Below are 26,169 nucleotides of genomic sequence, written 5' to 3'. Positions count from 1 at the left end.
GACCCCCCTGAAACCCCCGATACGTCTTACAATCGGGGGTGTCTTACTATCGGGGAAACAGGGTATGAGTCTTGTATCTGATAGGAACGAGCACAAATTATATACTCAGAAGCACTGTAACAAACGTTCATGTAATTTAGTGAAACAGAGTGGGTGTATAACAATGTTTCTGTCCCTTTTCTCATTTGCCATCTTGTGTGTCTTCACCCTTTTAGAAACTCTGTTCTTCCTTAACAAAAGTGAGTGATCCAGCCATTTCATTCCTGACTAAGTGCACTTTGCTCTATTATGGTGCAACACTTGTTTTTGACACTATTATATCCAGGCATGTGAAACATCTCCCGTGGTTTGCCATGCTCATCAAAGATGAAGACCTCCTTCTGTTTCCTCATTATGTCAAGTGACAAAATGTGGATATAATTCTAATCCTTTCTTCTGCTTCTGTGATACCTTAGAAAACATGATAAACTGAGTCCAATTAAAATTAGTTGCTGCTACAATGCCCTGTTTTATCCTTTTCGACTTTAGTTAAGTTATTCTTTTAGGCTTCATTGTCTTTTGGGAAAAATAAGTGTTTTTGATTGCAACTTTAGTTTAAACAGGAAAAATGCACATTACTTTTGCAATATTATTCTCTGGTATTCCAGTTTAAAGTGACCAGACACTGCTAAGGGTTTATTTTAATACATGCTGATGAAAAACAATGACGTACAAGATAGAATTTAATTTACAATATAATGTTCTACAATTGAGTTAGTCAAAACATTAGGAATGAAGTTGAGTGCGGCCAGTCATTATTGGTACAATTATATTTGTTTTGGCTTTTGGAAAGCCAATAGGGCTTTGGCTGTCAGTTTTGGATATTGATTGGAATTGCTTTATGTCAGAGCAGGTCAGGCTGCAACATTGATGAATCAATTAGAAATGTATCTTAAATTTTTGGAGCTATCTTATACACATAGATAGAATAGAGAATAGAATTCTTTATTGGCCAAGTGTGATTGAACACATGAGGAATTTATTTATTTATTTATTATTTAGATTTGTATGCCGCCCCTCTCCGCAGACTCGGGGTGGCTCAAAACAAAATAAAACAATTCATGACAAATCTAAATTATAGTTTAAAATATTTTAAAAAGCCCATTTACTAAGCAAACATACATACAAACATGCCATGCATAAATTGTATATGCCCGGGGGAGATGTCTCAGTTCCCCCATGCCTGACGACAAAGGTGGGTTTTAGGAGCTTACGAAAGGCAAGGAGAGTAGGGGCAGTTCTAATCTCTGGGGGGAGTTGGTTCCAGAGAGTCGGGGCCGCCATAGAGAAGGCTCTTCCCCTGGGGCCCGCGAACCGACATTGTTTAGTTGACGGGACCCGGAGAAGGCCCACTCTGTGCGACCTAATCGGTCACTGGGATTCGTGCAGCAGAAGGTGGTCTCGGAGATATTCTGGTCCAATTTGTCCCCAATTACACAGATGGACCAATTTTTCATGCAAACTTTTGAATTTTTGTTTTGTTTTTGATTAGGGGCATAAATATTAACGAGTGTCAGTTTCTCTCACATGAATTCAATTTCAATTACTATGAATCTGCCTTTCATATCTGTAAGTATTTCCTTAGGTTTTAATTCTTTTTTGACATATGTAGCTACTCCTCTTTTCTTTTTATCATCTAATGAAGCAAATAGTTCACCTAGTTTTTGGAATTCTAAGATTTTTCTATGGATTTGCTTTCTATGTGTCTCTTGAATACAGACTATTTGGGCTTTTGGGGTTAATAATTTTGAAAAAAAAATTCTACGCTTATAAGGGTTATTAATCTGTAAATAGATTTTTAAAAATGTATTAAAAACATTAAATAAAACTTTAAAAAAAGAAAAGAAAAATGGACTCCCAGTTTGCCCGTTGTGCTGTTTTCACACTCCGAGGCTTCAATGAAGCTTCCTGAAGCCTCAGGGGGTGAAACAACCTTCTCCAAGGGTGATAATCATAGAAACATAGAAGACTGACGGCAGAAAAAGACCTCATGGTCCATCTAGTCTGCCCTTATACTATTTTCTGTATTTTATCTTAGGATGGATATATGTTTATCCCAGGCATGTTTAAATTCAGTTACTGTGGATTTACCAACCACGTCTGCTGGAAGTTTGTTCCAAGGATCTACTACTCTTTCAGTAAAATAATATTTTCTCACGTTGCTTTTGATCTTTCCCACAACAAACTTCAGATTGTGTCCCCTTGTTCTTGTGTTCACTTTCCTATTGAAAACACCTCCCTCTTGGACCTTACTTAACCCTTTAACATATTTAAATGTTTCCATCATGCCCCCCCTTTTCCTTCTGTCCTTCAGACTATACAGATTGAGTTCATTAAGTCTTTCCTGATACGTTTTATGCTTAAGACCATTCTTGTAGCCCAACTTTGGACCCGTTCAATTTTGTCAATATCTTTTTGTAGGTGAGGTCTCCAGAACTGAACACAGTATTCCAAATGTGGTCTCACCAGCACTCTATATAGCAGGGTCACAATCTCCCTCTTCCTGCTTGTTATACCTCTAGCTATGCAGCCAAGCATCCTACTTGCTTTCCCTACCGCCTGACTGCACTGTTCACCCATTTAGAGACTGTCAGAAATCACTGCCCCTAAATCCTTCTCTTCTGAAGTTTTTGCTAACACAGAACTGCCAATACAATACTCAGATTGAGGATTCCTTTTCCCCAAGTGCATTATTTTACATTTGGAAACATTAAACATTAAACTTGTTGGTATGATTGGTTTCTATTGGGTTTTTTTTTTTTTTTAGATTACTTTTTAATATTAGATTTGTTACATTGTTTTTTATTGTTGTTAGCCGCCCTGAGTCTTCAGAGAGGGGCGGCATACAAATCTAAATAAACTAAACTAAACTAAACTAAACTGCAGTTTCCATTGCTTTGACCATTTATCTAGTAAAGCTAAATCATTTACCATATTACAGACGCCTCCAGGAATATCAACCCTAATTGCACAATATCAACCCTATTGCAAACCCTATTGCACATCAGCTGGCTAGTACATGTATGTGCACTGCAGCTGACATAGGGCAATGCTTCTCATGTCCTACAATATGGCTCTGCATGCCATCTTTGGCATGTGTGCCATAGGTTTGCCATCACTGTTATATAGAAAAAAATCAGAAGCATAAATATTTTTTGAACAAACTTTATCAACCAGGGCAAAACTTTGCTGGTACTTTTGCTAAAACAAATGGGGCAGTTCAACACCAGTTCACTGCGTATCATCTTTCAACAATGTTTGCCGTTGCAGTTGAGGTCTAGTAGAGGGGGAAAAAATAAATACACTAATCAAAGTTGGTTGGGGTACGCCATAAGTAAAAATGAGATTCAAAAACTGCAAATAAATCCAGAGTTGTGCTTTGCAGGGATTACCACTAGTTTTATAAAATGCAGAATGCTTAATTCCATATAGGGTTACACAGGTGCAGCTCTTGCTGACATCAAGAAGAACAGCATCTATGTAATTGTAAAGCAGAATTTGACCCAGAGTCTTTCAATATTGGCCCCTAATTAAGAGATGAGGTCTGGTGCACGTCAATTGCCTTAGACAGCGTTACTCAATTAGACACAACCTGACACTATCCAGAGTCCCAAACGTTGCTAGTTATTGCATGAGTTGATATTGACATGTTCCAGAAACAATGTGGAGTTCTAGTGCAGTTAGCATATTATTACATGGCATTAACTGCTAGTTGAGAACGACCACTTACTCATACGGAATTGGTCTTTTCTTAAGCTGCAGCTGGACCTAGTTTGCAAGGGGAGGGAGGGTTATTATTCCATTCTCAATATCTTTAGCTTTTATTGGTGTTTTATCTGCCGTTCATTTATGCTGTTTCAGTAGCTCAGTTCCTTTCTTTGTTTGAGGCGGAAGCAGAATGTATGTTTTGGGGTCAATATTTTGATGGGTAGATTAATCTGGTATTCGCAGAAAAATAATAATTAAAAAAGTTCAGTTCAAAGGAAATTTTAGCTTAGCTTCGATACTATTCAAGGAGCTCAGAGGACTATGATCTCATTTATTTTCACTATAAACCTATGCGGCAGGCAAAGTTGAACCCCAAAGCCATTCAGATGATTTGATTTAAACACAACTCTTCCTGGCCATTGTATCCAACACGCATTTTACATGTAGCTAGCATATTAGGCAAACCTAGGCTGAAATTGCAGGGAAAACAGACAGAGCATGAATCCCAGCGACCGATTAGGTCCCACAGAGTTTGCCTTCTCTGGGTCCCGTCGACTAAACAATATCGTTTGGCGGGTCCCAGGGGAAGAGCTTTCTCTGTGGCGGCCCCGACCCTCTGGAACCAGCTCCCCCCCTGAGATTAGAACTGCCCCCACCCTCCTTGCCTTCCGCAAACTCCTTAAAACCCACCTCTGCCGTCAGGCATGGGGGAACTGAAATATCTTCCCCAGGCCTATACTGTTTATGTATGGTATGTTGTGTGCATGTTTTTTAAATTATGGGTTTTTAGCTTTCTAATTATTGAATTTGTAGTATATATTGTTTTCTGTTGCTGTTGTGAGCCGCCCCGAGTCTGCGGAGAGGGGCAGCATACAAATTTAATAAATAATAATAATTGAGGACGTCTAAAGGTAGGTTTGCTTTGTGCCTTTAGAAGTGCTCACATATGGAGATAATCAATACAGTAGAACTTGTTATTCTTAATCTTCTACTCACATTCTAGATCTGCTTCTTTGTTTTTGAGTTGCTTTACTTCCAATCATTATTCTTCCAGCTTACAGATTTGGAAGCCCACGATTCTACTTAAGCTTGCTGGGCAGGCCGGCTGTAAATCTAAAAAAAGAACTGAGCAGGCATGGCATTTTTATTGAAATTTGGCATCCATTGGTTTCAACATCTTAGCCTTTCCAGAGAAATACCCAATAAACAGTTAAGAAGATCAATATCTATGGAGGTTTTCAGTCACACAGGTCATGGTTTTATTTATTTTATTTTTATTTATTTTATTTACTTATTTGTCGAACAAGTATAGGATTGTAGTTTGTATAAGCATAACATAAATAGAAAGTAATTATAAAAGAAGACAATAGGACAGGGACCGTAGGCACAATGGTGCACTTATGCACACCCCTTACAGATCTCTTAGAAACAGGAGAGGTCAACTGTAGACAATCTGAGGTTAAAGATTCTGGGATTTGGAGAAGAAACCACAGTCAGTTAATGCATCCCAGGCGTTGACCACTCTGTTTTCTGCAGTCTAGTTTGGAGCGGTTTACATTTAATTTGCATCTATTACATGCTCGTGTATTGTTGCGGTTGAAGGTGAAGTAGTCACTAACAGGAGGGACATTTTGGTGTATGATTTTATGAACTACAGTTAGATTAGATTAGATTAGATTAGATTTATTGGATTTATATGCCGCCCCTCTCCGCAAACTCGGAGATCAGATTGGAGGCAACAATGTTGTAAATTGTTTAATCACGGCATTTCAAATCTGGTGGAGTAAGGTATTTTGCTGCTAGAGAAGTGTTTAATCACGGCATTTCAAATCTGGTGGAGTAAGGTATTTTGCTGCTAGAGAAGTGTAGGACTCTTCTTGTGAAATATTTCTGGACTCTCTCAGTTGTATTACTGTCTGATATGCAATGCAGGTTCCATACAGGTGAGCTGTATTCTAGAATTGGTCTGACAAATATTTTGTATGTTCTGGTTAGCAGTTCAATGTTTCTAGAGAAGAAGCTACGTAAGATTAGATTAACAATTCTTAATGGGGTTTTTTTGGCAATGTTGTTACAGTGCGCTCTAGCACTTAGGTCATTGGATATGAGTATTGGATATTTATGTGTCAAGTGATACCATTCAGCCAATCTTATTGTATATTATCATTATCTAGCTTTCAACTGCATTTTCCAAAAATAAGAAATCCAGTTGCTCCTACCATGTTTCTCCGAAAATAAGACCCTTGCTTATATATTTTTTTTGAACCCTGAAATAACCGCTTGGCCTTATTGCCATGCACTAAAAAGGCTGATTGGGCTTATTATCATATAAAGGTTAAGAGAGAAAAAATACACCAAATAGTCTATGAAATACTTTTTTCTTTCTTCTAGAAATTGGTGTTATGGATTTGTTTTCAGGTCTTGACATTCTTGATAGTAAACTCCTATTTCCTTTTTTGAATCCTTGGCCTCTGTAACATTGTTTCTCTATTTCTCATCACACATTTTGGATTAACTGGATATAAATTTGTCATTCCCCTCATCTGTCAAGTGCACCCCATCCCCTCTATATAATTGTAACTGGGATGCTCTAATATCGGGGTGATCTACTATCTCCGTGGGCGCTGCAACAAAGAGGAGCGGCACCACAAGGAGGCCCCTTATATAGGGCGCCTCCCTGCTGCCCCTCGACCAATCGGTGCCCTGAGCACCGATCTGACGTCACTGCGGCCCCCGGTGCTGACGTGGGGCCACAGGCTCCGCCCCCAAAATGGCGGCCTCCTTCCCCCGCCCACACCGTAAACGCTGCCGGCCCGGTAAGTAGCCGATGGCCCTTGCGGCGAAGATGGAGTAACACTCGGACACAGAAGGTTTGGGTATAATGGGGTCACTTTATTAAATCAACATCATTTAATTAATTAACCAATTAAATCATGTGACCTGCAGGGGTGCATAAATCAAAATGGAGTCAACTGTCACCAACCTCTTCTGAGCAACTCTCGGGTGAAAGCTCCTTGCCTGGGTGTAGGGGAGTGGTAACCTTACACCTGACTCCTACCCCATGCCACGCCCCCATGGCATGTGGGATGGCTCGCCCCTGGTCTATGGTAAGCCCCAGCCAGCGAGCCCCATGTGCGACCCCCTTCCCATATCCAAGCCGGTCGAGCCCTGTAATACGAGAAGGAGATCGCCCCTTACCTCACTAGAGGTGCCCCCTCTGTCCTTTCAGTTATCTATGAATATCCCTTAGGATTTGATTTTATATTACAGTAATTGTTGCTTATTTTGCACCTCTGTTTTTGGTTTATTTAACTTCTTCCTTTCATTTTAATTGAAAACTTCAACAAGTTATTCCGGTTTATTTTTCTGCCTTGATCTTTGATGGTGCAGTGTAGTCTTCTTACTTAATTGGGATTTATGGTTGGATGAATGTTCACTTTAAATTAATTCTAGACAAGACTGAGATTATTGTTTTCAATCAGATTATTTATATCTCCCTCCCTCTCTCTCTTCCTTCCTTCCTTCCTTCCGCCCTCCCACCATTCCTCCCTTTCTCTCTCCTTCCTTCCTTCCTTCCTTCCTTCCTTCCTTCCTTCCTTCCTTCCTTCCTTCCTTCCTTGCTTCCTTCCTTGCTTCCTTCCTTGCTTCCTTCCTTGCTTCCTTCCTTTCTCCCTCCCTCCCTCTGGGGTGTGTAATTAAGAATTCTTATCACTGATAAATGTACAGGAATACCAAGGCTAATTGTACTGAAGTTTATATATTTGTGCTCTTATCTATATTATCCCATCATTTTCTTTGTATAAGAAGGAAGACCCATCCTGTCTTTTATGGGCTTTCTCCCATTATCACATACCTGCCTTTCAATATAATAGTTCTACTATAATGGCTCATAATCATTTTTAGAAAGTTCAAATAATTTAAAACAAATATTTAAAATGAAGAAATGAAAATTTCTTTAATCATCCCATCTCTGTGAAAAAGTAGAATGCTTTAAATAATATTATTAGCAACTTACACTGCATTTAATCTCCTAAGTAAAAAATCCAAAAGTAATATTATTAATAATGGCAGGAGATGGTGCTACCAACTTGAACTTGAAAAAAATCATGAATTTACTTGAGAGCTCCACTAAAGAAATCCATTATTTTCTTGAATCAAAATATCTTGAAAATATATGTTTCTACTCTATCACATCCTTCATTTTTATTATTATTATTATTATTATTATTATTATTATTATTATTATTTATTCAATTTGTATGCCGCCCCTCTCCGAAGACTCGGGGCGGCTCACAACATGTAACAACAAATCATAAATAATCCAACAATTTTTAAAATGTTTAAAGATTTAAAAGACCCCATATACTAACAGACATACACACACGCATACCATATATAAATTAAACATGCCCAGGGAGAGATGTTTCAATTCCCCCATGCCTGACGACAAAGGTGGGTTTTAAGGAGTTTACGGAAGGCAGGAAGAGTAGGGGCAATCCTAATCTCCGGGGGGAGTTGGTTCCAGAGGGCCGGTGCCGCCACAGAGAAGGCTCTTCCCCTGGGGCCCGCCAACCGACATTGTTTAGTTGACGGGACCCGGAGAAGGCCCACTCTGTGGGACCTAATCGGTCGCTGGGATTCGTGCGGCAGTAGGCGGTCTCGGAGATATTCTGGTCCAGTGCCATGAAGGGCTTTAAAGGTCATAACCAACACTTTGAATTGTGACCGGAAATTGATCGGCAGCCAATGCAGACTGCGGAGTGATGGAGAAACATGGGCATACCTAGGTAAGCCCATGACTGCTCTCGCAGCTGCATTCTGCACGATCTGAAGTTTCCGAACACTTTTCAAGGGTAGCCCCATGTAGAGAGCATTACAGTAGTCGAACCTCGAGGTGATGAGGGCATGAGTGACTGTGAGCAGTGAGTCCCGGTCCAGATAGGGCCGCAACTGGTGCACCAGGCGAACCTGGGCAAACGCCCCCCTCGCCACAGCTGAAAGATGTTTCTCTAATGTGAGCTGTGGATCGAGGAGGACGCCCAAGTTGCGGACCCTCTCTGAGGGGGTCAATAATTCCCCCCCCAGGGTAATGGACGGACAGATGCATGTTATGCATGTTAGAATGAATTTGTAATAACTACATAATTTTATAGCTTGTAAATTCCCAGATTTGTTTTAAATGAGAGTGTCTTTTTGGATTTGGACATTTGGATTTTTAAAAAATATCGTGATTGGCTCTGACTCTTAAGGCTGACAGGACTCCTGACATCATGCTACTTACCGGAAGATATATTTTACCCAAAATTCCTCCTTTTCTTAAGAGTAAATTTTTCAACCTCATAACCACCTTCAAGCTTAACTGACATTGAAACAAATCCTGCTATGCTGCTATGATTCTGAGTAGGAAGTAACAGTTTATTTAAAGAAGTATAGATTTCTGAGGTCAAAAAATGTTTTTTTTTCCCTTCAACAGGCACATTGCTGGCATCAAAACTTCTTAAATGGTAAAATAGACTGGTTTAAAAAATTCTGTAGGCTGTGGGAAAATTATTCCTTCTTGATTCAGCCACTTGGAACTATAATGTGTTCCTGCAAAGTTAGGGAAAACTTTGAATTAATAATAATTTTTAGAATTATTCCGCTATTGGAGTAACAAGCTATTTTATTCATTCCGGTTGCTGTAGGAAGAAAGAAAGGGAGGAAAAACAAATGTGGTGTATTATGTATAATTTGTTTTTATTTTATTTATTTTTATTTTATTTTATTTATTGTTAGTGTGGGAAGGGACCATGCGGGTCATCAAGTCCAACCCCCTGCCTAAGCAGGAACCCTGTAGCATCCCAGCCAAATGGCAGTCCAATTTCCTCCTAAAAATGTCCAGAGTATTGGAGTTCACAACGTCTGCTGGTAGGTTGTTCCACTGGTTGATCGTTCTGACCGTCAGGAAGTTCTTCCTTATTTCCAGGTTGAATCTCTCCTTGGTCAGCTTCCAGCCGTTGTTCTTCGTCCGGCCCTCCGGTGCCCTGGAGGATAAAGTGATCCCCTCCTCTCTGTGGCAACCCCTCGTATACCTGTAGATTGCTATCATGTCCGCTCTGGCCCTCCTTTTCTCTAGGCTATCCATGCCCAGTTCCCGCAGTCTCTCTTCGTAAGTCTTGGTTTCTAGACCCCTGATCATTTTGGTTGCTCTTTTCTGCACCTTCTCCAGAGTTTCAATGTCTTTTTTGAAGTGAGGTGACCAGAACTGAACACAGTACTCCAGATGTGGTCTGACCAGGGCGTAGTAGAGTGGTATTTTATTTCTGCATGGTATGATAAGGGACATACAAAGTACAAGTGGTCCTCAAGTTACAACCACAACTGTAGTTAAGTGAGATGTTTGTTAAGTGAGTTTTGTTCCCTTTTACAACCTTTCTTGTCAAAATTGTTAAGAGAATCATTATTGCACTTGTTAAATTAGTAACACAGTTGTTAAGTGAATCTCCATTGACTTTGCTTGTCAAGATTACAAAAGGTGATCACATAACCCTGAGACACTGCAACCACTATAAATATGAACCAAACATCCAAATTTGGATCACATAACTGTGGGGATGCTGCAATGGTCATACGTTTGAAAAACGGTCATAGGTTTATTCAGTGCCGTTGTAACTCCGAATTATCACTAAATGAACTGTTGTTATCAGTGGACTACCCTTATTACCACAGATCCCCAAGTCTGGAGATTCTGTCAAGATTTCACAAGGCATTTGGCCAGGTGCTAACTGAAAGTGCTTTTTCTTTCAGTGTTACTCAACTTTATCAATTTTAAAATGGCTGGATGCTGATGGGGGGAATTCTGGGAATTGAAGTCCACCCATCCCTAAAATTGCTGAGACTGAGAAACACTGCAATCTGGTATAAACATGGCCCATAATTCTACAAAATGAAATTCACACATCTAAGAGAAGTTGCATAGATATAATTTAGCCATCTCTCTGGGATAGCACGGATAACATTCATTTCTCTTTTATTCATCATCATCATCATCATCATCATCATCATCATCATCATCATCATAATACATCGACATCGACATCAATATCGCAATCCCAGGAGACAGCAGAATTGAGGAGAAGCAGCTAGAGAAATTAGTGAAATACGAAGATCTAAAAATCGAGCTGCAACGACTCTGGCATAAGCCCGTGAAAGTGGTCCCAGTGGTACTTGGCACGCTGGGCGCAGTGCCAAAGGATCTCAGCGGACATTTGAAAACCATCGGAATTGACAAAATCTCCATCTGTCAATTGCAAAAGGCCGCTTTACTGGGATCGGCAAACATAATTAGCCACTACATCATGCAGTCCTAGGTGCTTGGGAAGCGCCCAATTGGTGATGAAATACGAAATCCAGCATAGTGATCTCGTTTGCTGACATAATAATAATAATAATAATAATAATAATAATAATAATAATAATAACAACAACAACAACAACAACAACAACAACAACAATAACAGAGTTGGAAGGGACCTTGGAGGTCTTCTAGTCCAACCCCCTGCTTAGGCAGGAAACCCTACACTACTTCAGACAAATGATTATCCAAAATCTTCTTAAAAACTTCCAGTGTCGGAGCATTCACAACTTCTGGAGGCAAGCAATTCCACTAATTAATAGTTCTAACTGTCAGGAAATTTTTCCTTAGATATTGGAACACTGAGATATTGGAACACTGCTATCATGTCCTTCTTTGCATTAAACTAGACATACAGAGTTCCTGCAACACTTCTTCATATGTTTTAGCCTCCAGTCCCCTAATCATCTTTGTTGCTCTTCCCTGCACTCTTTCTAGAGTCTCAACATCCTTTTTGCTTCATGGTGACCAAAACTGAATGCAGTATTCCAAGTGTGACTTTTTTCTCTTTTTAACTATTTGAGCTACACAATCATTTTGCAGCCAGATGGCCTTCTAAGTCCGATACTAATAAAAATGAACAAACATTTTTTTATTTTTTTAAAAAAGGGGGAAAGATCAAAAGCAACATGAGAAAATATTATTTTACTGAATGAGTAGTAGATCCTTGGAACAAACTTCCAGCAGACGTGGTTGGTAAATCTACAGTAACTGAATTTAAAAATGCCTGGGATAAACATTTATCCATCCTAAGATAGAATACAAAAAATAGTATAAGGGCAGACTAGATGGGTCATGAGGTCTTTTTCTGCCGTCAGTCTTCTATGTTTCTATGTTTATTTATTTGTTTTGTCCAATACACAATACTAATAGAGGATATATACGAGTAGAATGTATCAAAGAGAGTATAGAAGAAAAATATAGGAGTAAATTATAACTAGAGAGAATAGCAGAAAATATAAGAGATAAAAGAGATACAAGAAATAGAAGAGATATAATGGATAGAAGAGATAGAAGAGATAGAAAAGAAGATATAGGAGATATAGGAGAGACTATAGGACAGGGGACGGTAGGCACTCTGGTGCACTTATGTACGCCCCTTATTGACCTCTTAGGAACCTGGTGAGGTCAACCGTAGATAGTCTAAGGGTAAAGTGTTGGGAGTTAGGGGATGATACTACAGAGTCTGGTAGTGAGTTCCACGCTTCAACAACTCGATTGCTAAAGTCATAATTTTACAGTCAAGTTTGGCATTGTTAATATTAAGCTTGAATGTGTTGTGTGTTCTTGTGTTGTTGCAGTTGAAGCTGAAGTAATCATTGACAGGCAGGGAGTTGCAGCATATAATCTTGTGGGCAATACTTAGATCGTGTTTGAGGTGTCATAGTTCTAAGGTTCCCCAACTCAGGCATTGCAATTCTATTATCCATTATAATTTATGTTTGGCATGTATGTGCTGTTTGGTTTTTAATTATGATAGGGTTTTTAGTTATTTTTAATATTAGATTTGTGCCATTATAATATTGTTGTTATCGTTGTTGTGAGCCGCCCTGAGTCTTCAGAGAGGGGCGGCATACAAATCTAATAAATTGAATTGAATTGAATTGAAATTTCAAGATCCAGGATTGTAAGTCTTGATTCGTAGGGTATTCTGTTTCGAGTGGAGGAGTTTAGTTAAATAGGAATGAAATAGGAAGGGTCTGTACCTAACATAAGGACCAGAAGAGATCTTTTAAAATTATTTTTTAACTGAGCCCACATAAGACTCAGGCTACAGCTTGAATACTGGATAGAAAGGTTAGGATATTAAAAGATACGATAAAACATTGCTTTAGAAACAGAGCAAGAAGGAGAAAAACTTAAACTTAAAATACAGGGTGTTGCACTGCAGGCTGAATTTTGCACTTAGCTCAGCATGCTTATTGAAGGGTTAGAAAAAGACAACCTTGAACTTTCCCTCAAATGGCACTTAGCTGTTAACCACAAGCATATTTCTCTATTTAGCTTATTAGCTCCTGCAGCCGAAGGTGAAGGGGGCACTGGCTGCTTTAAATTCTCCAATTCTCTCTCTCTCTTCCTCTCCCTCCCTCTCTCTGATTCTCTTTCCCTCTGTCTCCTTACCCACCCACCCCACCCACTCACACTTAAATGGTCTGATGCAAACTTTTATGGCTCTGGGGATGGAAAAGGATGCTAAACACTGAAGTGGAAGAAAGGAAGTGACCCTCCTCCATACGCTCCACACAGAAGCCCGGGTTACTGTTTAAACTGACCCCAGGTTCCCTGAGGTTAAAACCCTGGCATTACCCTTGGCACACAGATGCTCTATCATCTTCATCAGGAATCTTTTTGCCTGCCAACACAACACGTTTGTGCCGAATGCTCACACGACATTGTCCACCCTGGCCTTTCAGTAGCAATTAACCTTTCCTCCAGGGCTTCCTTTGAAGCTCGCTGGTATTTTTGCTGCAAAATAGCAACGAGACTTTGTATTACTATTATTATTAGTATTATTATTATTTTAATGAAGGGAAATGTCTAATCTTCCCCCTTCCCTAATCTGTTCCCCAACTCAGGCATTGCAATTCTATTATCCAGTTCCGAACAGGGACCATATTATTATCTGGAATTCAGAACAACAATTGTGTGTGTACAACTTCCCATGCTGAGGTTTTTGCGGGGTTTGTTTCGTACGGAGATAAATTATGCTGGGTGAGGAAATTAAGGGTGCTTTCCTCCCAACATCTGTTTTCATAAAGATTAGAAGATCAAGACACAAAATACCTTTAGCACCCAGGAGGATTTGCCCCTTTTACAAAACATAGCAGGATGCTTTGAATAACAAAGAAAACTTCTCATTAACAGTGAGTTTGAAAGTACACTCTCGTCTGACCCTGTGGCACCTGGAAGATTTGGAACATATTTAGAAATGAAGTTATAATCAAATTAAACATTGAGAATTATTGCCTGGGAAACAGTCTTAACGTTTCCTCATTATCCCCTGTAACTCGAACATTTTTGTTTTAGCAAAAAGATAGCAATGGGATCTTTTTTTTCATTTAACTAAATACAGGCCTACTTATTTTTCTTTATTGTAGAGAGGGAGATTTGTGTTCTGAAATCTTTTATCAGCTACTTTAATATTTAGTGATAAATGATGCCGGGCTCAAGAAAATCCATCCAGGAAACAATACAAAGCGGGATGTATGATATGCATGTAGAAACCCAACCTCCTCCCTTGTGTATTAATTCTCCTGGAATTTCTTAAGACTGTACCAATAAAGAAGAATATTTGTAGCTCAGGGTCATAGTTATTTATGAGTTAGGTCATTACATGCATGTAAAACAAATAGCAACTCTATTATAAGACACTCTCTTAAATATAAGTATATGCTGAGAAGTATATTACATATATCAGCTTCCAAGAGACTTACTTACTTACTTACTTACTTACTTACTTACTTACTTACTTACTTACTTACTTACTTACTTACTTATTTATCCAATACACAAATACATAGGAAGAAAAATAGACATGTGATAATATAAATGAGGGTGAAAGTGAACTTAGAGGAGAGGATATAAGAAAGGAAGAGAATATATAAGATAGGAGAAAGAAAGGAAAGACAATTGGACAGGGGATGAAAGGCACACCAGTGCACTTATGTACACCCCTTACTGGCCTCTTAGGAACCTGGAGAGGTCAATCGTGGAGAGTCTAAGGGAGAAGTGTTGGGGGTTAGGGGTTGACACAATTGAGTCCGGTAATGAGTTCCACGCTTCGATAACTCGATTGTTGAAATCATATTTTTTACAGTCAAGTTTGGAGCTGTTCGTATTAAGTTTGAATCTGTTGCATGCTCTTGTGTCATTGCGGTTGAAGCTGAAGTAGTCATGGACCGGTAGGACGTTGCAGCATATGATCTTGTGGGCAATACTCAAATCGTGTTTTAGGTGCCCACTTTTAGGTGAAAGTTCTAGGCTTTCTAGGCCCAGGATTGTTAGTCTATTTTCGTAGGATATTCTGTTTCGAGTGGAGGAGTGAAGGGCTCTTCTGGTGAAGTATCTCTGGACATTTTCAAGGGTGTTGATGTCTGAGATGTGGTATGGGTTTCAGACAGATGAGCAGTAGTCTAGTATGGGTCTGGCAAAAGTTTTGTAGGCTCTTGTGAGTAGTGTGAGATTGCCTGAGCAGAAGCTGCGTAGGATCAGGTTAACAACTCTTGAAGCTTTATTATATTGAATGAATTTCAAGGATAAAATTTGCAGGCTATGTATTGTCAAATGCTGTACTATGGTAAGAATTGGTTCTCCCATAGCATCTACTGCATATTCATGATGTTCCCGAGAATTGGCCAATCACAAATGTCTCCTCTGAATCACTGATGCCAATGATTGGCTAACTCTCAGGAAGAGAATACTTTCCACTAAGACAGGAATGGGCTATTTTGTTGGATTGTAAATGTTCTTATCCATCACCGTAGGCTTTGCTGACTATGTTGATGGTTAATGGGATTTAATAATATCTTGAGAGCCATGCATAAGTACGAAACAATAATTATGAACAGTTATATAAACAAATATTGGAGTATTGTACAATTTTAGGGGGATAACACTAAAATCACTTTTCCATTGCATCTTGTCATTTTGCTCTTGATGTTTTTGGATCCTTTTCAGATGAATGTTTCTATCAGAGTTTCCCTGAAATTCCAGTAGAAGAAACTCCTGAAAATGATGGAGAGCCAAGCGCTTTGTCACTCAGTATCTGTGAAAGGTCTTCTCCTGCAACCTCAAGTGAAGCCTTCACACCAAAGGAGGGATCTCCTTATAAAGCTCCAATATATATTCCTGATGACATCCCAATTCCATCAGAGTTTGAGCTTCGAGAGTCAAATATACCTGGCACCGGATTAGGGATATGGACAAAACAGAAGATTGAAGTAGGTGAAAGATTTGGACCATATGTAGGAGAACATCAACAAAGTCTTAAAAACACCAATAATGGATGGGAGGTAGGAAAATATATCAGTCATTGCAGTTCATTATCAGTTAACTATCTGTTATCAACACTCTTGTTATTTTTACTATTTATTCTATTTCTTTTCTACCTGTCTTCACAGAGGTAACTCTTTTTATTTTGAATAAAAGAGCAGAATTCTTTACTGATAAATACAATTTTTTGGAAAACTTCTGGGTTTACAGACTCAAATATCTCTGTTGGGGCTGAGTATCGGAATACAAGGAAAAGTGAACACAATGTAATTTGTTTTGACAGTTTGAAGGTTTTTTTGTTTTGCTTTTTTGCTGATTTCTGTTGGTGATGTTTTGAGTTTTTCACATGAAAAGAATGAGTTGTTATTTCAAAATTTGAATTAACCGAATGAGGATTTTGATACAATGCATGTAATTTATAGAATGTGGTCAACTAATGATTGAATATGTGAATATTCAATATTCATATAGAATATGATGGGGAAAATATTCTCCAAGATTTAATAGTATTGATTTAATATCCACAGCTCACTATAGAAACTATGTAGATTCTTTTACTTTCAGGAATTATTCAGAATCTTTTAGCATGAATGAATAGTCACTCCTGCTATATTTCCTCAGGGTTGGTGATCTCTTTTATCAACTATGAACAGCAATAGAAATATCATGGTATTTCTGACTATAGTATTTTGTGAAAGAAAAGCTATCCATTAAAATGACATCCTTGTCCTATGCAAATAAAGATTTAGTAATCCTTCCTTCCTGGTCCAATGGCTTGTCAAGCTACAACAGCATGCCCTGAGTTGATTCGTCTTTTTTACATATCATGAATTGGCCCCAACACCATCATGCCAGGCTTTCAAATCTAACAATCAGGCTTAGCTTTGGCTTTTGATATCAGACAATCTATTTTTTTAAAAAAATATCCTGAGCAATTTAAGAGCCTCACAAGAGCCTCACAAAAGCTCTTTTAAAGCAGCCATAGGTACTGGGATGGGGAGCTTGGGAAGGAAGGAAGGAAGGAAGAAGGAAGGAAGGAAGGAAGAAGGAAGGAAGGAAGGAAAGAAGGAAGGAAGGAAAGAAGGAAGGAAGGAAGGAAAGAAGGAAGGAAGGAAGGAAAGAAGGGAGGAAGGAAAGAAGGAAGGAAGGGAGGAAGGAAGGAAAGAAGGGAGGAAGGAAGGAAGGAAGGAAAGAAGGAAGGAAGGAAAGAAGGAAGGAAGGAAGGAAAGAAGGGAGGAAGGGAGGAAGGAAGGAAAGAAGGAAGGAAGGAAGGAAAGAAGGAAGGAAGGAAGGAAAGAAGGGAGGAAGGAAAGAAGGAAGGAAGGGAGGAAGGAAGGAAGAAAGAAAGAAAGAAAGAAAGGAAGGTTTTCTTAAGTATTTCTCTATATCTAATTTTTGCCACTGATAAAACAATGAAGCCTCTTACTCATCAGGGCTATCCATTAATTCCCCTGCGTCACTTTTAAAAATAGATTTGTAAAAGAGAGAAAACTATGCTTAAACTCCCTCCCCACCTCTTTTGTATTTGCAGAAAAGCCACAAGGTGGCTCTTTATCACTTTATTTTTTGTGCTTCAATGAGAGTCAGGAAGGTCATGGCTTCTGAAGCACATCACTTCTTAGTTCGCAAGGAGAGTTTCATATGAACTGGTTGATTTCCTGGAGGCAAAGCATAAGGCTGATGGGACGAGAGATATGAGCTTCTGGGGTAAAAATGGGATACTGAAACTAATTGAGACCCAGGCTTGACATATACAGTACAAAGTGTGTAATCATATTTGTAGTGCACATTACAACAGGATCTAGAATTTGCAGGAGAATGGACTTTGTTTTTCAAGTTGTAAATGGAGAATAATTCCTAGAATTATTTGAAGGATTCTTTGCAAAGCTAGTAGGTAATGAAAATAAAATGGTGTTTGATGGGGGAAAAGATGTGGGTTTTAAAAGTTGCTGTGGCTGTACATTGAAAATAAGAAGCCACTATGCCAAAGTTTTTGCATAGGTCAATATTCTATCTATAAAATTAACCAGTCATAATTCTGGGTAGATTTGACCAATATATACTTGCAACATCAAGGCAATGTATTTTGCTCATAAGCATCCGCTTCTTAAAATGGGTTATGGGTTAAAATATAAAGTTGTGACATACTTATGCTCAGGTCATAATTAAAGTGCTGTGGAGGAACTTGAACGGAAAGCTATAAATCTGAATTTTATCTTAGTTCCTGAGTCCAAAGCCAAGCATCATCTAATCAGATATTGGTTGACTAAAGCACAAATCGAACAAAAGGTTATTGGACAAAGTCAGAGGTCAAGCTTTTTTGCAGTTTGTCATTATGGTTTAGTATTTTGCCAGCAAGCTAAATGTCCATTGAATCAGGCATGGGAAAAAGAGAGCTGTCTGTTTTCTAACCAAGAAAGAAATCAGATTGTAAACAAATCCCAGCTATTTTTTTTTCCAAATGAAAACAGCTAATTATTCATAAATACAATTTCACTTCAGCCTTCAGGAGTCCATAACATGGGAACAACCTTTTGGGAAATGCATAAACTAGCAGATATTTCCCTAGTAGTCATATAATTTCCTTGTACAGTATTTGTATACACATAGACATAAGGATTTGCTCAGCTTGTTCAAAATTTTGATTTCTCCCATTCTGTGGTTTCTCAGCCCTGTTTATGGATTCCTAGTTATCTCCAGTGGTTTAGGATTAACATGAGGATGTGACTGCTTAGGCTGGAAATTAGGGAAGTGAAAACAGAAGAAATCTAACATGAAAGAAACACAAAGCCAAAAATGCTCTAATTAGCAAAAGTGAAACATGTTTTAATAGAGATAATTACATTTAATTATTTAGTTAAATAATATGAATAAAATTTGACAGGCTATTAAGATAGATATAGAGCAGGGGTGTCAAGCTCCCAGCCTACAGGCTGGATACATCATGCGCTGGCCACGCCCATTCCTATACCACTCGTGATATAGAGCATATATATATATGTCACATGTTTTTTGCTGAATTTGAAAATTAAGGGAGACTAGGATAGATCTATTTTGGCCTTATTTTGGCCTCATCAGCTAGCCATCGAGATAGAAAAACATCCCCAAAATATGAACAAGCGGGATGATACCTCCCGCCTACCAGACATCTGGAAACCAGCCCTCAAACGTAACCCAGCCATAAAAACTGAAACTAGACTCAGAACACACATTGCAAAACAATCAAGTAGCCTGCAAGCTCCAACTACTCAGGATCATAGTTCCCTCTAAGCTGAGCAGTGAGCAATCGCTCACTTAAAAATCATCATCAACTCAGAGTTTTCCAAACCTGCCCAGAAGCCGAGAGGGAAAGAGTGAGAGGGAAGGAGAGAGAAAGGAAAAGAGGAAGAGAGAGAAACAGATAGAAAAAAGAGAGGAAGGAAAAGAGAAAGAAAAAGAATGGGAGTAAGGAAGAGAGAAAGAAAATCCAAATCTAGTTTGAAACTAGCTCAACTATTTAAGTGGCATTTTGATATTGATAGAGTTGCCCTATTATGAGCTCACTGTTATAGACACACAGTACAGTATTTTATTTTGAAATTCTCTGAGGCAAAACAGGGTGGGTTTTTTATTTATTTGTTTGTTCGTTTATTTATTATTTCTGTGCCGCCCAGTCCCGAAGGGACTGCTGCTCAGACACTATACTTTTCCGCCCACCCCCCCAAAAAATTAGAGGGGACACTGCTCAGGATATCACGCCTAATCTACAACCATTAACTAATCAGCATACTTCAGCTACATCAACGACCCCAGGTGTTACCCCACTGACTCACCAGGAAGTTTCTACACAACAGGCAATTGCTGAGCCATCAAACCACACCCAGCCACCAGTATTTATAGAAGGAAGGCAGCTCAGGTCTCGCAGTGTTCGCCTTAGAACAAGGACAGAAACACCAGCCTGAAGATGATGAGTGGGACCTCATCGAAAAACACACACGCACGCACACACACACACACACACACACACATATATATATGTATGTAGATTGTTCTGAGTTCGGGTTTTGCCCCGTGTAATATTTTGAGTGTCTATGCGACGTTTCGGTGAAATCACATTCACCATCATCAGGCTGAAGTTTTAAGCTTCGTGCTGCTGTAAATATGGAATATATATATATAACCTTGTTAATCTGTCCGAATTCTTCGGAAAAGAATATAATTTGTATTCTGCCAATTTGCTGATCCAGGAATAGCCAACTGGCATCCAATCTGATCTGTGTTTCAGAGTAGAATAGAAAAGCAGAATGATAAAAGCACTATTTTTACTGCAGAAATCATGTTCCGGAATACCTATTGTTTAGTTATTTATAAATCTTGATTCAGGGATGAAATGCTACTGGTTCAGCCTGATTCAAGCGCGCCTGTTGTTCAGAGAATCAGTAGTGGCGGCAGCATAAGGCTACGGCCACCCGCCTGGATGCCGCCATTTTCTTTTTTTTAAACTCTCTGCTCATGTGCAAAGGCTTCTGCCCATGCCACAGAGGGTGAAAAACCCACGCTTCCAAACTGGTGGGAAAGGTAAGTAAATTTCACTGCTGCCTGGATGACAAGGCCACAGACAGGCTAAGCACAGTTGGACTGCCTGTTAGGTGGCTACATCTGCTTCACAATCTAATAAGAAGTGCTATAGTTTATAGAGGATAATAACGTTTAGTTTTTAAGTGAATCTTGCCATGGATGCCTATTAATTATTCCTTCCCTCCTCACCTGCCATAAGCCAAACATCAGAAATGAATTTGAATATTTACATGTATCTGAACATACTTTAAAAAATCTAATTCAGATATATTATAAAGAAGAATCCTAACCTTTGACTAATATAAATATTATTGCATCGAATATTTGTAGCTTGTTACCCAGTAGTCTGTCAGCAGGAAAGCCTAGCCAATTGATAATCCCAATTGGTTTCCCTTGTATCATATACGTAGTTGCAAATTTATTAGAAATATCTCCATTCTTTTGACTTTGGTATAATGGTATACCAATATTCTATTATTTATTTTATTTATTTTATTATTTAGATTTGTATGCCGCCCCTCTCCGCGAATTCGGGGCGGCTCACAACAAGGCATAAACAAATCGTACAAATCCAAATAGATTCAAATAAATTTAAATATTTAAAAAAGTTTTAAAAAAGAACCCCAATATACTAACAAGCACACACACAAACATACCAAACTATTATGTGTCTGAATATCCATTCGATACACTAATGTGTCGCTTGTTTATTCTATGTATTTAACATCTAAAATATTACACTTATTTATAACCGGCTAATGAAGAAACTGAAAAAGTCAAAGATTTTATTACTAAATGGATGGTTATCAAATGGACATAGAATATAGACTGGAGAATTATTATAGAACAATGGAAAAACTAATGGAAGATAAATATTACGGTATATTTATTGCATATATTGCACTAAGAGAAAATTGCTTCAATTTTTAAAATGATATATTTTACTATAAAAAATTAGCAAAAATAGATAATCTACAGTACACTAAAAAAAGAATAGTATGCTGAAAATACAAAAATACAATAATCAGAATTGTTTTTTAAAATATATATATATACAATTTTATAAAACTCAACAATTCTGGAAGATAAATATGTACAATAACACATCCTGCCCTCTGTTTCTGTCTTAAGCATTCATTACTCGGGTGTCATAGTGGTTAGATTGCAGTATTGCATTGTGACTCTGCTGACTGCTAGGAGTTCAATCCTGATGGGCTCAAGGTTGATTCAGCCTTCCATCCTTCCAAGATCTTTAAAATGAGGACCTAGATTGTTGGGGGCAATATGCTGATTCTGTAAACCATTTAGAGAGAGTTGTAAAGCACTATGAAGTGATATATAATTATAAGTAATATTGCTATTAAATGAAATGCATTATACATTGTACGTTCTGAGTATAACTCTTACCTCATTGTTTACCTTTGCTAATTATTGAATATTGATTCAAATTTAATAATTGTTTCAAAATGCTAAATTCATATGGAGGCATCTTTATATGCAGTGCTAATCTAATCAAACCTCTTTTTTCTTGGTTAGATTAGATTAGATTAGATTTATTGGATTTATATGCCGCCCCTCTCCGAAAACTCGGGGTGGCTCACAACAAGATAAAAACAATACATAATAACAAATCCAATACCCACCAATCCAATTACAATTTTAAGCTAAAAATTCATAAAAACAACCCCAGAATATTAAAACACGCATACAATCAATCTAACACTAAAACAACATGGGCAAGGGAGATGTTTCAGTTCCCCCATGCCTGACAGCAGAAGTGGGTTTTAAGGAGTTTGTGAAAGGCAAGGAGGGTGGGGGCAATCCTAATCTCAGGGGGAAGCTTGTTCCAGAGGGTCGGTGCCGCCACAGAGAAGGCTCTTCCCCTGGGTCTGCCAGATGACATTGTTTAGTCGACGGGACCCGGAGAAGACCCATTCTGTGGGACCTAACCGGTTGCTGGGATTCGTGCGGCAGAAGGCGGTCCTGGAGATATTCTGGTCCGGTGCCATGAAAGGCTTTATAGGTCATAACCAACACTTTGAATTTTGACTGGAAACTGATCGGCAACCAATGCAGACTGCGGAGTGTTGGAGTGATATGGGCATACTTAGAGACGCCCGTAATTGCTCTCGCAGCTGCTTTCCAATGCCGGTTACAATAGAAGTCATGTATGAAAGGGTAACTGAATGCATAAAAATAAAGAATAGGATGGAACTTCCAAGAATAATTCATGCCTCTAGTGGCGACGATGAGACAAAATTGACCTTCTGCCACTTTAGTAAATGTGACAATAGAATTACTTAGAATTATTATAGCATTTGGTAGAGGTGTAAACAATATATTTAATTAACTAATGAATATTGAGATTAGTACATCACATTAAAAATGAGTAAGGATGAATCATTTGAAACAATCAACTCAGATTGTTAGCGGTATTTATCATGTTTGCCATTACTAATGAGAGTCTACTGAAAACTAAACTTTGGCAGGAACCACTGGAATGAGAAAAATAAATGTATGAAAGAATGGGATCTATCAACTGTTTGATGACTTGTAACTTTCTTTCATATCCTAATTATTATATATTACAGTTGGATTGTAATGTGTTTTGCCTTGCTACTAGTTTTCTAGACTAGGGCAAAACATCAGCCAACCCTCAAATTATAAATTATAGTGATGTGTAAACAGCAGAAGCAAAACATAATATGTATATACACATTCAAAGGCTAATTGAAACCCCCTGGGTCATACTGACATATTGAACTATGTTCCCTGATGTATGATTTAGATCTTTTTTATTTCTCAGCGAAAGAGTTGGACTAAATATTTTGTCTCTGATTACACAGATTACAGGAAATATGGTACTCCTGACGGAGCTCCCAAGCACTCCTCCTTTCTCAATACTTAAATGTTGGGGTTTTTTTGGGGGGGTTGGGATTGGCTAGAGCAGTGTTTCCCAACCTTGGCAACTTGAAGATATTTGGACTTCAACTCCCAGAATTCCCCAGCCAGCAAATGCTGGCTGGGGAATTCTGGGAGTTGAAGTCCAAATATTTTCAAGTTGCCAAGGTTGGGAAACACTGGGCTATAGTATAGAATTAGTGGGGGGAAACGTCCTTGTTGCCTTTGGGAAATTGTGGAGGGAAGATAAATTGGAATTAAGCTAAGGGAACCATTCCAAGGAAATGCACATTGTCTTTTTTGCTGTATACTCGAGGGCAGACTAAACTGTTCTTGGAGAAGCCCGAAGCCCCCTCCCCGAACGCAGTCAAACTCATTACACGCATGAAAACAAAACAAAGCAATGGTTGTTGAAGGGAAATGACACCTGGCACCTTCATCATTTTCCCTTTCTCCTGCTTTGTATTCGCAACTCACCGTTTGCTCATCTCCCTCCCAGGTAGCTGCTCTTTTATTCCCACACCCTCTTCCTCTTAGTTTTTGATATACAGCAAGGCAACCCACAGTCACAGCTAGCATTTTCCTTTCTCAAAAAATACTGAGGGAATACTGAGGGAATGAAGGCATTTCCATTTACATCTGTCCATCCATTACCCGGGTCCGCAACTTGGGCGTCCTCCTCGATCCACAGCTAACATTAGAGAACCATCTTTCGGCTGTGGTAAGGGTTTTTTTTGCCCAAGTTTGACTGGTGCAACAGTTGTGGCCCTACCTGGACCGGGAGTCACTGCTCATAGTCACTCATGCCCTCATCACCTCGAGGTTCGACTACTGTAATGCTTTCTACATGGGGTTACCTTTGAAGAGTATTCGGAAACTTCAGATCATGCAGAATGCAGCTGTGAGAGCAATCATGGGCTTTTCCAGATATTTATTTATTTATTGGATTTGCCCATGTCACATCAACCCTCCGCAGTCTGCATTGGTTGCCGATCAGTTTCCGATGACAATTCAAAGTGTTGGTTATGACCTATAAAGCCCTTCATGGCATCAGACCAGAATACCTTCGGGACCACCTTCTGCCACACGAATCCCAGTGACCGATTAGGTCCCACAGAGTTGGCCCTCTCCGGGTCTCGTTGACAAAACAATACCATTGGCGGGACCCAGGGAAAGAGCCTTCTCTGTGGCAGCCCCGACCCTCTGGAATCAACTCCCCCCAGAGATTAGGACTAAATAAATAAATAAACAAACAAACAAACAAACAAACAAACAAATAAATAAATAAATAAATAAATAAATAAATAAATAAATAAATAAATAAATAAATAAATAAATAAATAAATAAATAAAATAAAATCCTAAAAAACCACCTTTGCCGCCAGGCATGGGGAAATTGATTCCCCTCGGCCGCTCCGTTTTATGTAAGGTTTTATTTGGGTTGTATGAGTGTTTTTAAATCAAGGGTTTTTAACTGTTTTGCTTTTTAATCATGGGATTTGTATTTTGCATTGTTGTTGTGAGCCACTCCTAGTCTTCGGAAAGGGGCGGCATGCAAATCTAATAAATAATAATTTCAGGGAATGGTGCACACAAAACGTTGTTCCCAGTCTCTTCCCCTTAGTACTGGAGAAGGGGAAGATGTTTGCTGTCTTGGTCAGGCATAATGCAAGCTGAGATAGGCAGCCATTTCTCATTGGGTTCTCATTTCTTTCCACCTTGATGCTTCTCAGCAGTGAAGGGCTGCATAAATTTTTACTACCATGCTGTGGGCGTGGCTTATTTTGTGGGTGTGGCTTGATGGCCATGTGACCAGGTGGGAGTGGCTTGACGATCATGTGACCGGGGAGGCTTAACGGTCATATGACTGGCTTAAAAGTGGCCAACTTGACGTCACTCACTTCAAGGGTCAGGGTTAGGGTTAGGGTCTCTTCTGTCCTCGCCTCAAAGAAATACAATCTCCCTGTCTATTTACTATTACTGAACATCCAAAATATACTATTTAATTCTATGCATATGTGCCATATGTTTACATACATATTACACACAGGCCAGTGATGAGCTTTTATGGGTATGTTCAGGAGCGCAGTACCGGTAGCAAAATTTGGAGCTCCACCCCAGAGCATCCAATTTGCACTGAAAGATGTTGAAACAAAATGCATAAGCCATGCCCACAGTGTGGTAGTAAACATTTTGGTAGCCCATCACTGACACAGGCACACAAAAATATACATTATCTTCTATATAAACTGTATGTGTATGTACACATACACACCGCATGCATGCACAGCTCATTTAAAATTATACACATTCAATCTCATTTACTGCAATAGAAAAAAAACATACCCAGAGCCCAGAAGGGGAAAAAAGAAAAAAAAAATCAAAAAATTTCTACTGGTTCTGCGTACCTGACCGTACGCATAGCAGCCCATCATTGCTTCTCAGGCTGTGTTGTTTGAATATGTGAAGCAAGAATGGAGCTGATAGATAAACAGGCAGATAATTGAACATAGGGTGAGTCCAATGGCCTATTAGCTCAGCATTCTGTTCCATGTATTCATCAAGGCTAGGACTCATCA

At 38.9% G+C, this 26,169-nt stretch overlaps 1 protein-coding gene across 8 annotated transcripts in view; it reads left to right on the top strand.

Annotated features, from left to right (window-relative positions):
- The window catches only part of MECOM (MDS1 and EVI1 complex locus), a 732,881-nt gene that overhangs the window by 328,144 nt on the left and 378,568 nt on the right, over positions 1 to 26,169 (top strand). For all 8 annotated transcript variants that reach the window (XM_070753599.1, XM_070753600.1, XM_070753598.1 and 5 more), the window contains exon 2: positions 15,818 to 16,152. In XM_070753599.1, coding sequence (XP_070609700.1) covers positions 15,818 to 16,152 — 335 coding nt within the window. The remainder of the gene's footprint in view (positions 1 to 15,817; positions 16,153 to 26,169) is intronic.

Source organism: Erythrolamprus reginae, chromosome 5 (assembly GCF_031021105.1).
Source record: "Erythrolamprus reginae isolate rEryReg1 chromosome 5, rEryReg1.hap1, whole genome shotgun sequence".
Classification (NCBI taxonomy): Eukaryota; Metazoa; Chordata; class Lepidosauria; order Squamata; family Dipsadidae; genus Erythrolamprus; species Erythrolamprus reginae.
The sequence above is the reverse complement of the archived record's forward strand: the minus strand, read 5'-3'. Positions and strand labels throughout refer to the sequence as shown.